We start from the raw sequence: 12,740 nt of genomic DNA, 5'->3' as shown, positions 1-12,740 counted from the left end.
GAAGTCAATGAAATGTTCCTATTCATACCAGAGCTTTTAGGAATTAATTGAATTATCGGAACTAGAAGATATATTAGGCTTCAGGAATAAGGCCAGTCTTGATTAGGTATTTCACCTAAGAGAATGCTGAGCATATATTCAGCCTTGAGTAAGCATATATTGGAGAGACAAAAAGTGAGAAATTAACTATGAAATTTCCAGTTTTATAGGTCACAAATATTGGTGACTTTATATGGTTCTGCCTAATAAATAAATGACCAAAAAGGGAACCTACACTCTAGTGTGGACAGGTGTAGGTATTTATTATTAAAGTTAAGTATATATATATATTGTCTATACTTCTGACTATAACAGATGAGAAATTCTGTTCATGAATTAACTTTTAATTTTAAATGAATTCAAGATTTAAATATGGGCAGATGGTATAATCACTTCAGAAGCTAAAAATATTCTAAGAGATTTTCAACTTAGATAACTTTTGTTATTCACACTTCATGAGTGTGAATGTAATGGGGAAATACTTAATTGGTAACCAGAGCTTTAGTTGTGTGGTGTGGTGTGGTATGGAATGAGGTTAACCAGAGTATTTTGCTTTCGGCCTCTTTCTACACTGATCCAGGGATTACTTCCTAGTCTTTGTTCTCCCTCTCAGTCCTTAGTTCCAATACTGACAGTCTCCAAGTTTATCTCAGAAAAATCAGGAGAAAGGGAGAAGAGAACTAATAATGAAAATGAACTAAGTGCCAGGTCCTTTGCTAGATAGTTTATATATTATTGCACTTAATTCTCACAGTGACCCTGTAAGACAAATATTATTTCTGTTTTGCAAGTGAGGAGACTGAGACCTGGAGAAGTTAAATAACTTATACAAAGTCACATAGTTTATAGAGTTAGGATTCAAATATTCTTATTTCCACTATGTACCATGCTGCTCATCTTACTGTTTGTTTGCTTATTTATGTCCTATACACTTTAAAAGTCTCTTATTTAATTGTAAGTTCATATAGGAGTAAAAAAAGAGGATTACCATTAGTTTTTTTCTCTTTTTTTTCCAAAAAAAATAGTAATATGTCAAAAAATGCTTCAATCTTTTTCTTTAAGGATGAACGTGAAGCCAGAGAAAATGTGAAGAGAGAGCAAGATGAGGCCTATCGCCTTTCACTTGAGGCTGACAGAGCAAAGGTAGGCTTGGTCATGTACTTCTGGGATAAATAACTCAATTGTTCATTATTTAAATGCCAACCCTTTATCACTTTGATCCCTAAAAATATTGTGTTTGCAATAGAGAAAGCTAGATTTAGTTAACAGAAAGAATAGAATCCTATCCACGGTTATTAAAGCATGGTTCATTTTGACAAAATAAAGTTTGTTTCATGAAAAATGAAAACAAAAATGAACCTAGTATCTATTTCATTTGTTTTTTAGTTGGTCTATGATAGAACCCAGCAATTTTTAGAAAGCTCTTTAGGTGATTCTCATGTGTAGTCAGGGTTGGGAACTATTGATTTATTGAATACTTCTTAAGCACCTGCTTTTGTGTTGAGCTTTGAAGGAGAGGTGAATGAATAGGCCACAGTTTCTGCTCTTAAAGGAAGTTTCACAATGTGGTAGAGTTGATTAAGTAAAGAACACAAGTAGCTGTAACATAAGCCAAGAATCCTAAGTGTAAGTGTCATAAGGGGAGCACTGAGTTCTCTGAGAGTTCAGTGAGTAGGAGTTTCAGTGGAAATTTTTTTCCAGGTTTTATTTTTTGGAGAGCCAGGGAGTGGGACTGTACTGGGCATGTTTCAAAGAGGAGATGGTATATGTGAACTGGACAGAAAAAGAGCAGTAGGAGGGAAGAGGAAGCAATACAAGCTAGTATCAAGGGTCCAGAATGCATGGAAAATGGATAGAGGCTGATTAAATAGCTTTAGATTTGGGTATAGGGCAGATAGGAAAGGCCAGAAAGGAAGACCAAAGGATGTCCTGAAGGATCTTGAATGCCACTTTACCCAGAGCTATCAAAGGTGTTTGAATAGGAACCTAACATTATCAGAGACCTATGCTTTGTTTTTGCTTTCGTTTCCATTCTTGTAGAAAGAAATGTTTCCATTACCACAATATACCTCTGAGTCATGTTGACAATGAGCCTTTGAATGTAACTTACTTTTTCTTTCTTTCCTCTTTTCTTCTTTCTCTTTCCTTATTTCTCTCTTTCTTTGTAAACAAGTTTGTGTTAAGTGCTTGTTCCTTTTCTGTTTTATCAACAGAGGGAAGCTCATGAGAGAGAGATGGCAGAACAGTTTCGTTTGGAGCAGATTCGCAAAGAACAAGAAGAGGAACGTGAGGTGGGGCATAATTTTAAGAAAAGTTATTCAAAAGCTGGGTTGTATTTCCACTGTATTTGATACTGAAGCTTTAATATTTCTTAATTTTTTTTTTTTTTTGAGATGGAGTCTTCACTCTGGCACCCAGGCTGAAGCACAGGGGTACCATCCCGGCTCACTGTAGCCTCCGCCTCCCAGGTTCAAGTGATTCTCCCACGTCAGCCTCCCAAGTAGCTGAGTTTACAGGCGCCCACCACCATGCCTGGCTAATTTTTGTATTTTTAGTAGAGACAGGATTTCACCATGTTGGCCAGGCTTGTCTCAAACTCATGACCTTAAGTGATCCACCCGCCTTGGCTTTCCAAAGTGCTGGCATTACAGGCGTGAGCCACTGCGCCCAGCTGCGAAACTGTTAATATTTCTTACAACTTATTTCTCTCTACTTTTCCTAGACTCATTTTAGTATGGAAGACCTAACATTTCCTTAATCATTCCTGATCTGTTGTATGGAACTCTTAGAAAACTTGATCTTGTACTAGATCCATGATTTTCTATAATCTTCCCCTTTTGTTGCCAACAAATATTTGTTGACAAATATTTCTCATCCTTCCTAGATGTTGTTTCACCCTAAGAATAGAAATATTGTATCTCTACTCTCTTTCACAGGCTTCACTTTACCCACCAAAAGATACTGTGAGTTACTTTCGTAACATTTTGCTTTTAGCCCCCAAATGTGGGAAATTCATTTAGCTTCATAGATTTTCTCCCTGAGTTCATGTCATGTCCATAGCAATATAGAAAATTTTTCATTCACTCATTTTGCAAACATTTTTGGGATATGTACTGTGTGTCCCAAATCTGTTGGGGAACAGTGATGCAGACATGAATCCTGCCCTCCAGGAGTTCCTACTCTTATAAAAATAGAATTACAGTACTATATGTAAACATTATTATAGAGGTATGCTTAAGGTACAGTAGGCACAAACAGAATGGGGGTCGAATGACTTCTTAGGCTGGCTTCATAGAAAAGAACATTCAGAACTTTTTTTTAGATGTAGGATTAATGGCAAGATTCACTTATAAAAAGAGGAAGCCATCTAACAAGCAATGGAAAGGCCTGAAGGGCCCTAACTGGGGTTGAGGAAAACTCTGTTAGTTACTACTCTCAGTCAAAGTATGCCACCACTTTCACTTGTTTAACAAATGTTTTTTGAAGAAGACCTGTGCTGAGCACGGCAAGGGAAACAGGATAATAAAATGTTTTCTGCCTATAAGAAGATATTACATCTTAGAGGGAAGATACAGGCTGTCTAGGAGTAACAGGAAATGAAGAAAAAATGTGCTAAATGACATAGAAATAAAAGCAAAATACTTAGAGAGTTCAAGGCCAAAGGAAAAATCTTTTACAGCTGAGATAATCAGACAATGTACAGAAGAAGTAATATTGGAGTCAGGTCTTGAAAGATAGGTGAAACTTAACTGTTTGGAAATCAAAGTTTATTCATGTCAAAACTCTTATGAGTATGTATCACATATATACAAGATATTGTGCCTGACAAACCCTAGTCTCTGTACTCTGAGGACTATCAATAATGGAAGGTAAAAAATATTTTGTTGAGTGTCTTCTGTGTATTAAGTAATCTGCTAGCTGTTTTACATATGCTTATCAATTAACCATTAAAACAAGCTACAGGGTTAGAGATTTATCTTTATAAGTGAGAAAACTGAAGTTCATTGAGGAATTACATGTACAGAAGTGAGAACAGCTGAGATTCTCATCCAGGACTTTATGACTATAAAGCTCTTTCTCATACTCCATTCCAGTACAAAGCCATATATCATTGTGTCTATAGGAGTCATATATGCCAAGTTTCACAGAAGTTTAGATAAGGGAGAGATTAGTCACTATCCTTTTAAGCTATTTCAAGCAATATCGTTTAGGATTCTTGCTGCTTTATGCTGTTTTTCACACATGCACACTCTTGCTCTGTGTGTGTTTGTGTGTGTGTGTCTGTGTATTAGTATATCGTCAACCATACTGGCTTGCCAAAATGTCAAGGGTACACAATTAACTCAATGTTCTGGATCTAGAGCTTGGCAGTAATTTCATCTGATGATTTATCTAATTTACCATGAGCTGAAACTTTCTCTCTTTCTAAATGTAGATAAAGTCCATCGTCTTACAGAAGACCCTATCAACACCTTTTTGCATAATTCAATATATGTTCTAGCTGTTAACATGTGAGAGGTTGGGGTACAGTGGGAGAGAGGACAGGTTATATTTTGCACCTAGTCATTACTTAAATTTGTCTATTGATATGCTCCCATAAAATGCAAGTTTGGATAATACTATGCACTCTATTCTCCCTCAACCAAGTGTCACAAAGGCTCTTATAAATCCCAGCATTAAGAAATGGTTTATTTTCATTTAGTCCAATCTTGTCTAAACTTATTTGCCCCTTTTTTTAATGGAACAACAATTAACATATCATGGCATCCTAGTGTATCACAAACAACTGTTTGGGAAAAGCTGGTATTGTGCAACCTCTGAAGAAATTAAGACCCAGAAAGATTATATGGTTTACCTATGGTCACCAAACTGGTTGAACACATAATCTGGATCAGAAGCCAGGTCACCTGACTTTTCACAGCAACACTACCTGTCTTCTAACTGGAAATCCTAACCCATATAATTACATTGAGAAACAAGAGTACTTTTATTGTTTTGATTATCTTCAATATTCTAAGATCCTTTAGAAAAAAAGAAGTATTGAACAGTCAGATCACCTTGTTTGCAGGGAAATTCCTTAATGGTTAGCCTCATTTTGCTGTGTAATAACTGTTGGAGTGAAATCAAAAATCTAGAAAAGTATATTGATCTGGTCATTGGCCCTAATAAGGAGAAAGGCTATTCTGAAGGAAAAACAAACAACAGCAAAGATCTCCCCCGTTGTATTAATTTATGTATGTACTTATTCTTTCCAAAATCAGCTTCAAGAAACTTACATGATGAATACATGCAATTAAAAGGGATTAAGAAAGAATAGATATAGAAATAAAGGAAAAGGACAAAGGAAGATAATGCCAAAGATAAGACTTAACACATTGACAACAGATAATCTAGCATAGGTACCAAATCCATGTGATAGGGTGCTGTACGTTTGTTCCACACATGTACCATAAAATCTGTTCTATACTTGGGCCAAAACAAAGGAAAATATGATAGTTTACAAGTTGTACTTTGTGCGTAACATCAGATCTAAAGGCTGGTTTCTCAGAAGGTTTCCACATTTTCTAGCACTGAGATTTTAGAGCAACATTTCCTGTATTCCTATTCAAGAGTAAGCTGTGCAATGTGGTGAATACTAATCCCAACTATATCTAATAACTACTGTGACAATGGCAAGTTATGTATGACAGCGCCTTAAAACTTTTTAAATGTCATAAGGCTAAAGCACAATATAGTAAAATCATCCCTGCAAAGGCCCAAATAATACATTTTTTCTGATTAAGGGATGGACTTTATAGTAACTAGAGAAATGTGTGAACTATCTATACTCCAAGAAAGCCTTCCTGAGTACTACTTTTTTCTAAGGAGTTTTTGGTAAGCAGAGAAATTTTCAGCTAAGGTTTTTGACTCAGATCATTTATTCACTCAATATTTAGCAAATATTTAGTTAATCTCCTGTGTGCAAATTATTAAATCAGGTGCTGTGGACATTATGCTATAGGTGCGAGGCATAGTCCAGCCCTCAAGGAGTTTTCGTTTCACCTTCACAACCACTCTACAAAATTGGTAATATGGTTTGGCTCCGTGTCCCCACCCAAATCTCATGTTAAATTGTAATCCCCACATGTTGAAGGAAAGGCCTGGTGGCAAGTGATTGGATCATGGGGTGCTCTTTCCCCTTGCTGTTCTCATGATAGAGTTCTCACAAGATCTGATGGTTTAAAAATGTGGCACTTCCTCCATTGCTCTCTGTCTCTCTCCCCTGCCACCACGTGAAGAAGGTCGTTGCTTCCCCTTCACCTTCCACCATGATTGTAAGTTTCTTGAGGCCTCCCAGTCATCCTTCCTGTTAAGCCTGTGAGTCAGTTAAAACCTCTTTTCTTCATAAATTACCCAGTCTCAAGTCAGTTTTTTGTTTTTTGGTTTTTGTTTATTTTTATTTTTATTTTTTTTTTGAGACTGAGTCTCACTCTGTCGCCCAGGCTGGGGTGCAATGGCACAGTAGCACAATCTCGGCTCACTACAACCTATGCCTCCTGGGTTCAAGTGATTCCCCTGCCTCAGCCTCCTAAGTAGCTGGGATTACAGGCACCTGCCATCATGCCTGGCTAATTTTTTGTATTTTTAGTAGGGAGAGGGTTTCACCGTGTTAGCCAGGATGGTCTTGATCTCCTGACCTCATGATCTGCCTGCCTCGGCCTCCCAAAGTGCTGGGATTACAGGCGTGAGCCACCGCGCCCAGTCTCAGGTAGTTCTTTATAGCAGTGTGCAAACAGACTGATACAATTGGTAAGGATGATAGTATTATTACTGTTTTACAGAGGATGAGAGTAAGATCATAGCAGGATTTAAAAGCCTATTTTTAGCCAAACACAGTGGCACACACCTGTAATCCCAGCTACTTGGGAGGCTGAGGTGGGAGGATCAGTTGAGCCCAGGAGTTCAAGGCCAGCCAGAACAACATGGCAAGACCCTGTCTGTATTTAAAAAAATAAATAAATAAAAATAAATAAATAATAATAATTTTAGAAAGATATTTTTAAGCCTACTTTAAAATTTTTACCTAACATAAGCCTGATGAAAGCAGAACCAGAACTTCTATCCAGTATTCATTCTACTTATTACTCCAGATTCAAAGAATGAAATTGGGACCATAAATTGGTTATTAAGGTAAAACTGCTCTTTATAATTTGTATTTTTATCTTACGTAAGTTGCTTTTGTCCACACTAGGCCATAATAATAATCATCCCTGTCATCATCATCATTGGCATCATCACCACTATCTATTGCATAATTAATATGTGCTAAACTCAGTGGTGATCACTTTATAGGCTTAATTATCTTACTGAATTTTTACAATTCAATAAGGTAGGTGCCAATACATAAATATACCTTATTATAATTATGGAGACTATATATCCACAGTTTCTTCAATAGTTCCAGTTTGAAGTGTTCCGTTGTTCTCATGAACCATTAAAACAAACCAGAAATTCTAGCTTCATGGTGTCCAAATCACAGGGTACAGGCTGTTCTTTATATCCAGAAGCAACCAAAAGTCATCTGTCTGAATTTTGATTTAGGAAATATGATCATTTGCCTTATTTACTTTATCCAGAAATGAGGTCATAATCGTAGTAAGCTATCCATACTCTCCAGGTTGCCAGGAGCAGAGATTGACTGCAGAATCGGGTCAAATCAACTGTCCCTATATGGGATCCATTCTTCTCCTTTGTTGATCTCATCCAGTATTACGACTATTATATTGACTATATTATATTGTCTATATGTTTGACTCCCAGATTTATATTTGCAGCTTCTTCCTTTCCCTGAACTCCAGACTTGAATATCTAGCTGCTGGCCCATCATGTCTACTTAGATGTCTCATATACGTCAGAAACTTAATATGTTTTAAATTGCACAACTGATCCTACCCTCCCCACCCAAACCTGCTCTTTCTACAATCTTCCCTATCTCAATAAATGGAAAATCTTTCCAGTTGTTAGAGCCAGAAACCTTGGAATTATCCTTGACTTCTCTCATTTACATCCATATTTAATGAGCAAACCTGTGGGCTCTGCAAATATATGCAAAATTTAAATGTTTAACTCCACCACTATCACCCTCATCTAAGCCACCATTGTCTGTTATCTGGATTACTTTGGTAGCCTCCCACCTTGATTCCATGTCTCCATTTTTGACTTTCCTATAGTCTTAATAAATCCTTTAGAAATCATTTGTCACATCACATCACTTCAAAAACTCGCAGGAGCTTACATCTCAAAATAAAACCTGAATTCTTACAGTAATTCTAATCAAATATCTACAAGATTGTAGAGATTGACAAACTGATTCTTAAATTTAAATGAAAAAGCAATAGAACTGGAATAGTCTAAACAGTTTTGAAAAAGAACACAAAGTTGGACATCACCAGAGTGTAAGACTTACTGTAATCAAGACATAGCTGTGTTTACAAAAAAATGGACCCATGAGTCAGTGGAGTCCAGAAATAGACCTACACATATATGGTCAATTGATTTTCAACAGAGATACAAAGGCAATTCAATGGAGAAAGGATAGTCTTTTCAACACATGATGCTGCAACAATTGGATATTCATATCCAAAAAAATCCCATAGAAAACCAGTTTTAAAACACTTCAATTCATATTTTGTATCATAAGCAAAAATTAACTCAAAATGGGTAATAGACCTAAATGTAAAATCTAAAACTATTCAAGTCCCAGAAGAAAACATTGGAGAGAATCTTCATGACCTTGAGTTAGGCAAAGATTTCTTAAATCTGATACCAAAGACACAACCTATAAAATAACGAATATCTAAATTAGACTTTATCAAAATTAGAAACTTCTACTATTTGTAAAATACTGCTAGGAAATTGAAAAAAACAAGCCATAGACAGGAGAAAATCATATATCTAATGTCCAGAATACATAAAGAACTCTCAAAACTTAGTAATAAGAAAGCAACCCAAGTATTAAAATGGGCAAAATATTTGAAAGACACTTAATCAAAGAAAATATACAGTGCATCAAAATATGCTCAACATTTTTAGCCATTAGGGAGATACAAATTAAAACCACAATATATGTACATCTTTTAGAAGGCTTTTTAAAAGAAAAAGGGAAAATACCAAGTACTGGCAAAGATGAAGAGCAACTGAACTCTTACACATTAATGATGGGAATGCTAAATAGTACATCCACTTTGGAAATTAGCTTGAAACTTTCTTGTAAAGTTAGACATATATATACCATATGACCCAGCAGTCACACTCCTAGGTATGTATTTACACAAGTGAAATGAAAGTAACAGTAAACTGCTTTCACACAGAGCAATACTACTCACTACTCAGCAATAAATAGGAACAAACTACTGATATATTCAACAATATGGATGAATCTCAAATATTTTATGCTAAGTGAAGGAAGTCATTCATATAATATTTATGGTTATATTTATATAACATTCTGGAAAAGACAAAACTAGGGTCAGAATAAAGATTAGAGGTTAGGAACTAGGGATGAAAAAATTTGAACAGGGAGAGAGGTAACAGAACTCTTCTTTGTTGGTGATGGTAGTTATGCGAATGTATGAAAGGATAGAGTTTACTGTATATAAATTATACCTTAATTTTAAAATAGGAAAATAATTAATTGTCCTTCCTAAAGCCATAGATGATCTAATCACCCTCTCTTTTATTTCCACTGTAACTTTAACTCCTACCCCTCTCCCCTTGCTCATTCCATTCCAGCCATATTGGCTGCCTTGCTATTCTTCAATCAAGCCAGGCACCTGGGCCTTGTTACTTACTGTGACTCCTGCGTATAATATACTTCTTTTAGATCTAAATATCCATGTGGCACCCTCTTTCCTTTAGCCCTTTGCTTACTGAGGTTTACAATATTTAAAATTTTACCCCTCCCCCTACCTTCTGCCAGCATTCTCTGCACTCCCTCCATAGCACTCACCACTTTGTGAAAAATGATATACAGTCTTATATCACCTAAGGATGGGGAAATGTGTCATTGGCAATTCCGTTGATGTGAGAACATCCTAGACATTACTTACACAAACATAGATAGTATAGCCTGCTACACACCTAGGCTATATGGTATAACCTGTTGCTCCTAGGCTACAAACCTGTGCAGCGTGTTACTGTATTGAATACTGCAGGCAACTGTAATACAATGGTAAGTGTTTGTATATCTAAACATAGAAAAGGCACAATAAAAAGGATAAAAAGGTACAGTACAAAGGATAAAAAATGGTGCACCTGTATAGGGTACTTACCATGAATGGAGCTTGCAAGACTGAAGTTGCTCTGGGTGAGTCAGTGAGCAAGTGGTGAGTGAATATGAAGGCCTAGGACATTATACTACAGCAGACTTTATAATCACTATACACTTAGGCCACACTAGGTTTACTTTTTTTCTTTTTTCAGCAATGAATTAACCTTAGCTTATTATAACCTTTTTACTTTATGTAAACTTAATTTTTTTAACTTTCTGATTATTTTGTAATAACAGCTTAAAACACATATTGTACAGCTGTCCAAAATTTTTCTTTCTTTATATCCTTATATATGTTTTTCTCTATTAAAAATTTTTCCTTCTTTTTAAACTTTTTATTAAAAACTAAGATACATGCACGTTAGGCTAGGCCTACACAGGGTCTAGATCGTCGATATCATTGTCTTCCATATTCACATCTTGTCCACTGGAAGGTCTTTGGGGCAGTAACACACACGGAGCTGTCATCTCTTATAACAATGCTTTCTTCTGGAATACCTTCTGAAGGACCTGCCTGCGGTTGTTTTATGGTTAACTTTTCTAAAAAATACGTAGAAGGAGTATACCCTAAAATAACGATTAAAAGTATAGTGCACTAAATACTAGGCAATAGGAATTTTTCAGCTCCATTATAATCTTATGAGACCTCCATGGTATATACAGTCCATTGTTGACTGAAAAATCCTTATGTGGCACATACTGTCTCTTCCTATGTGTGTCTTTGTTGTCTTTATCCCTACCCTACTAGGATGTAGGCTCCATTTAGGCAGAATTTTTTATCTATTTTGTTCACTGCTATTTTCCCATCATTTAGAACAATGCCTGACTCATAGAAGATGCTCAGTAAGAATTCATGGAATTAATGAATGTTAACTTTAGCCTATTTAACACTGTGCCTCAGCCAGCTATAAACTGTTATTTGTACATACTCATAGAAGCCTAGAGGTTATGTGTGTGTATGTATTTATGTATACATCTGTGTGTGTATAAAAGTAAATTAAGGCAGTCTTTGATTCTTATTGTAAGAGACTGTTGTGTGTATTATTCTTTCTGTTTAAAAAATGTAACTGTGTAGCGACAGTCTTTTGTGGGTGTCTATTTTCACTGCCTAATTTCACTTCAAAAAATAGCCCCATTTCTCATCCCTCAGATATGAATGCTTTAAATAGTCACATATTTTTAGTAGAAAAAGAAGTCCCAGATTAGTTCATATTTCTAACTTATACCAGGTTTCCTTGTTTTATTACAAATCAAAAATAATGCAAATAAACTATATTTGTTGAGCAAATCAAACTGAAGTTTAACACTGTTGTTTACTATGACTCATTTGAGTGTAGGAGTCCTTTATGTTGTTGTTTTACAACAGTGTTTGCTTACAGGAGGCCCTTGCTCTTAGCCAGTATGTTTGAAACTGAACTACTGATATATTTTTGTTCTTTTTTTGCCAGTAGAACTGTTGGATATTCAAATCTTAAGGTTGCTGATTTGCCTCATATCTCTTCATTGTTTTCCACATTGGTCCATTGGTGTGGGATATATGAGGTCTGTTTTCTTTCTGGGGAAAAGCCCTGGAGACTGTATACATTAAGGAGCAGACATTGTCTGTACAATGAATGGAGTAATAAGCTACTGTTGTTTATTCTTCTGTAATATAATTGGTTGAATTCAGACAATAGTGTAGCATCTGTTGTTATACTATGCAGGGAAATGTCAAAACAGAAAGCAAGCAGACAGGTGGATTAAAGGGAGAGGAGGAGGGAAAACCAAGAAATATCACATTCAGTTTTGATTTAAAGTAGGTGAAAAGGAATAATCATGACAAAAATGATAGCACCAAAAACTGTCATATGTTGATCACTGTATTACGTATAGCATGAGGATCAATGCTCAGCATTTGTCACTGAGTGCTGACCAAGTGTCAGCATTTGCTAAGTGGCATCAGGGACAGGGCCAAGATGGCCGATTAAAAGCAGAGGCTCCCATCAAAAAGAACCATAATTAGCGTGTGAATCCTGCACCAGCAACCAAGGTATTCAGGTTCTCTCATCAGAACTGACTAGGCAGCTGGAGTTATCCACGGAGAGGAAGGAAGAGCAGTGTGGTGTGGCGGCCCACCTAAAAACATTCTGCATCTTATAGAAGGATGCTGTGAGGAAGATGTTATTGGCTCTGTTTCTATGAGGAAACTGAAATTCATAAAGACTGTGATTTGCCTAATTCCCAGGATTTGAATGCATGTCTGTCATACCCCAAAACCTATATTTCTAACCATAACATTGCATTTAATTAAAAATTTGTAAACTGCACTGTCAGAAGTCAGAATACTGACTTTAAGGAGAAGTAGTTCCCAGGAAAGGGTATGCTTCTGAGATACTTGATCAGCATTCTGGTT

The 12,740-nt window shown here is 36.1% G+C and overlaps 1 protein-coding gene across 2 annotated transcripts in view; it reads left to right on the top strand.

Moving 5' to 3' along the window:
* FAF1 (Fas (TNFRSF6) associated factor 1) overlaps positions 1 to 12,740 on the top strand; it is a 535,277-nt gene that overhangs the window by 486,313 nt on the left and 36,224 nt on the right. For both annotated transcript variants that reach the window (XM_011926246.1, XM_011926245.1), the window contains 2 exons: positions 1,102 to 1,182; positions 2,253 to 2,330. In XM_011926246.1, coding sequence (XP_011781636.1) covers positions 1,102 to 1,182; positions 2,253 to 2,330 — 159 coding nt within the window. The remainder of the gene's footprint in view (positions 1 to 1,101; positions 1,183 to 2,252; positions 2,331 to 12,740) is intronic.

Source organism: Colobus angolensis, unplaced genomic scaffold (genome assembly GCF_000951035.1).
Source record: "Colobus angolensis palliatus isolate OR3802 unplaced genomic scaffold, Cang.pa_1.0 Scaffold68, whole genome shotgun sequence".
Lineage (NCBI taxonomy): Eukaryota > Metazoa > Chordata > Mammalia > Primates > Cercopithecidae > Colobus > Colobus angolensis.
This window is presented reverse-complemented; position numbering and strand designations above follow the sequence as displayed.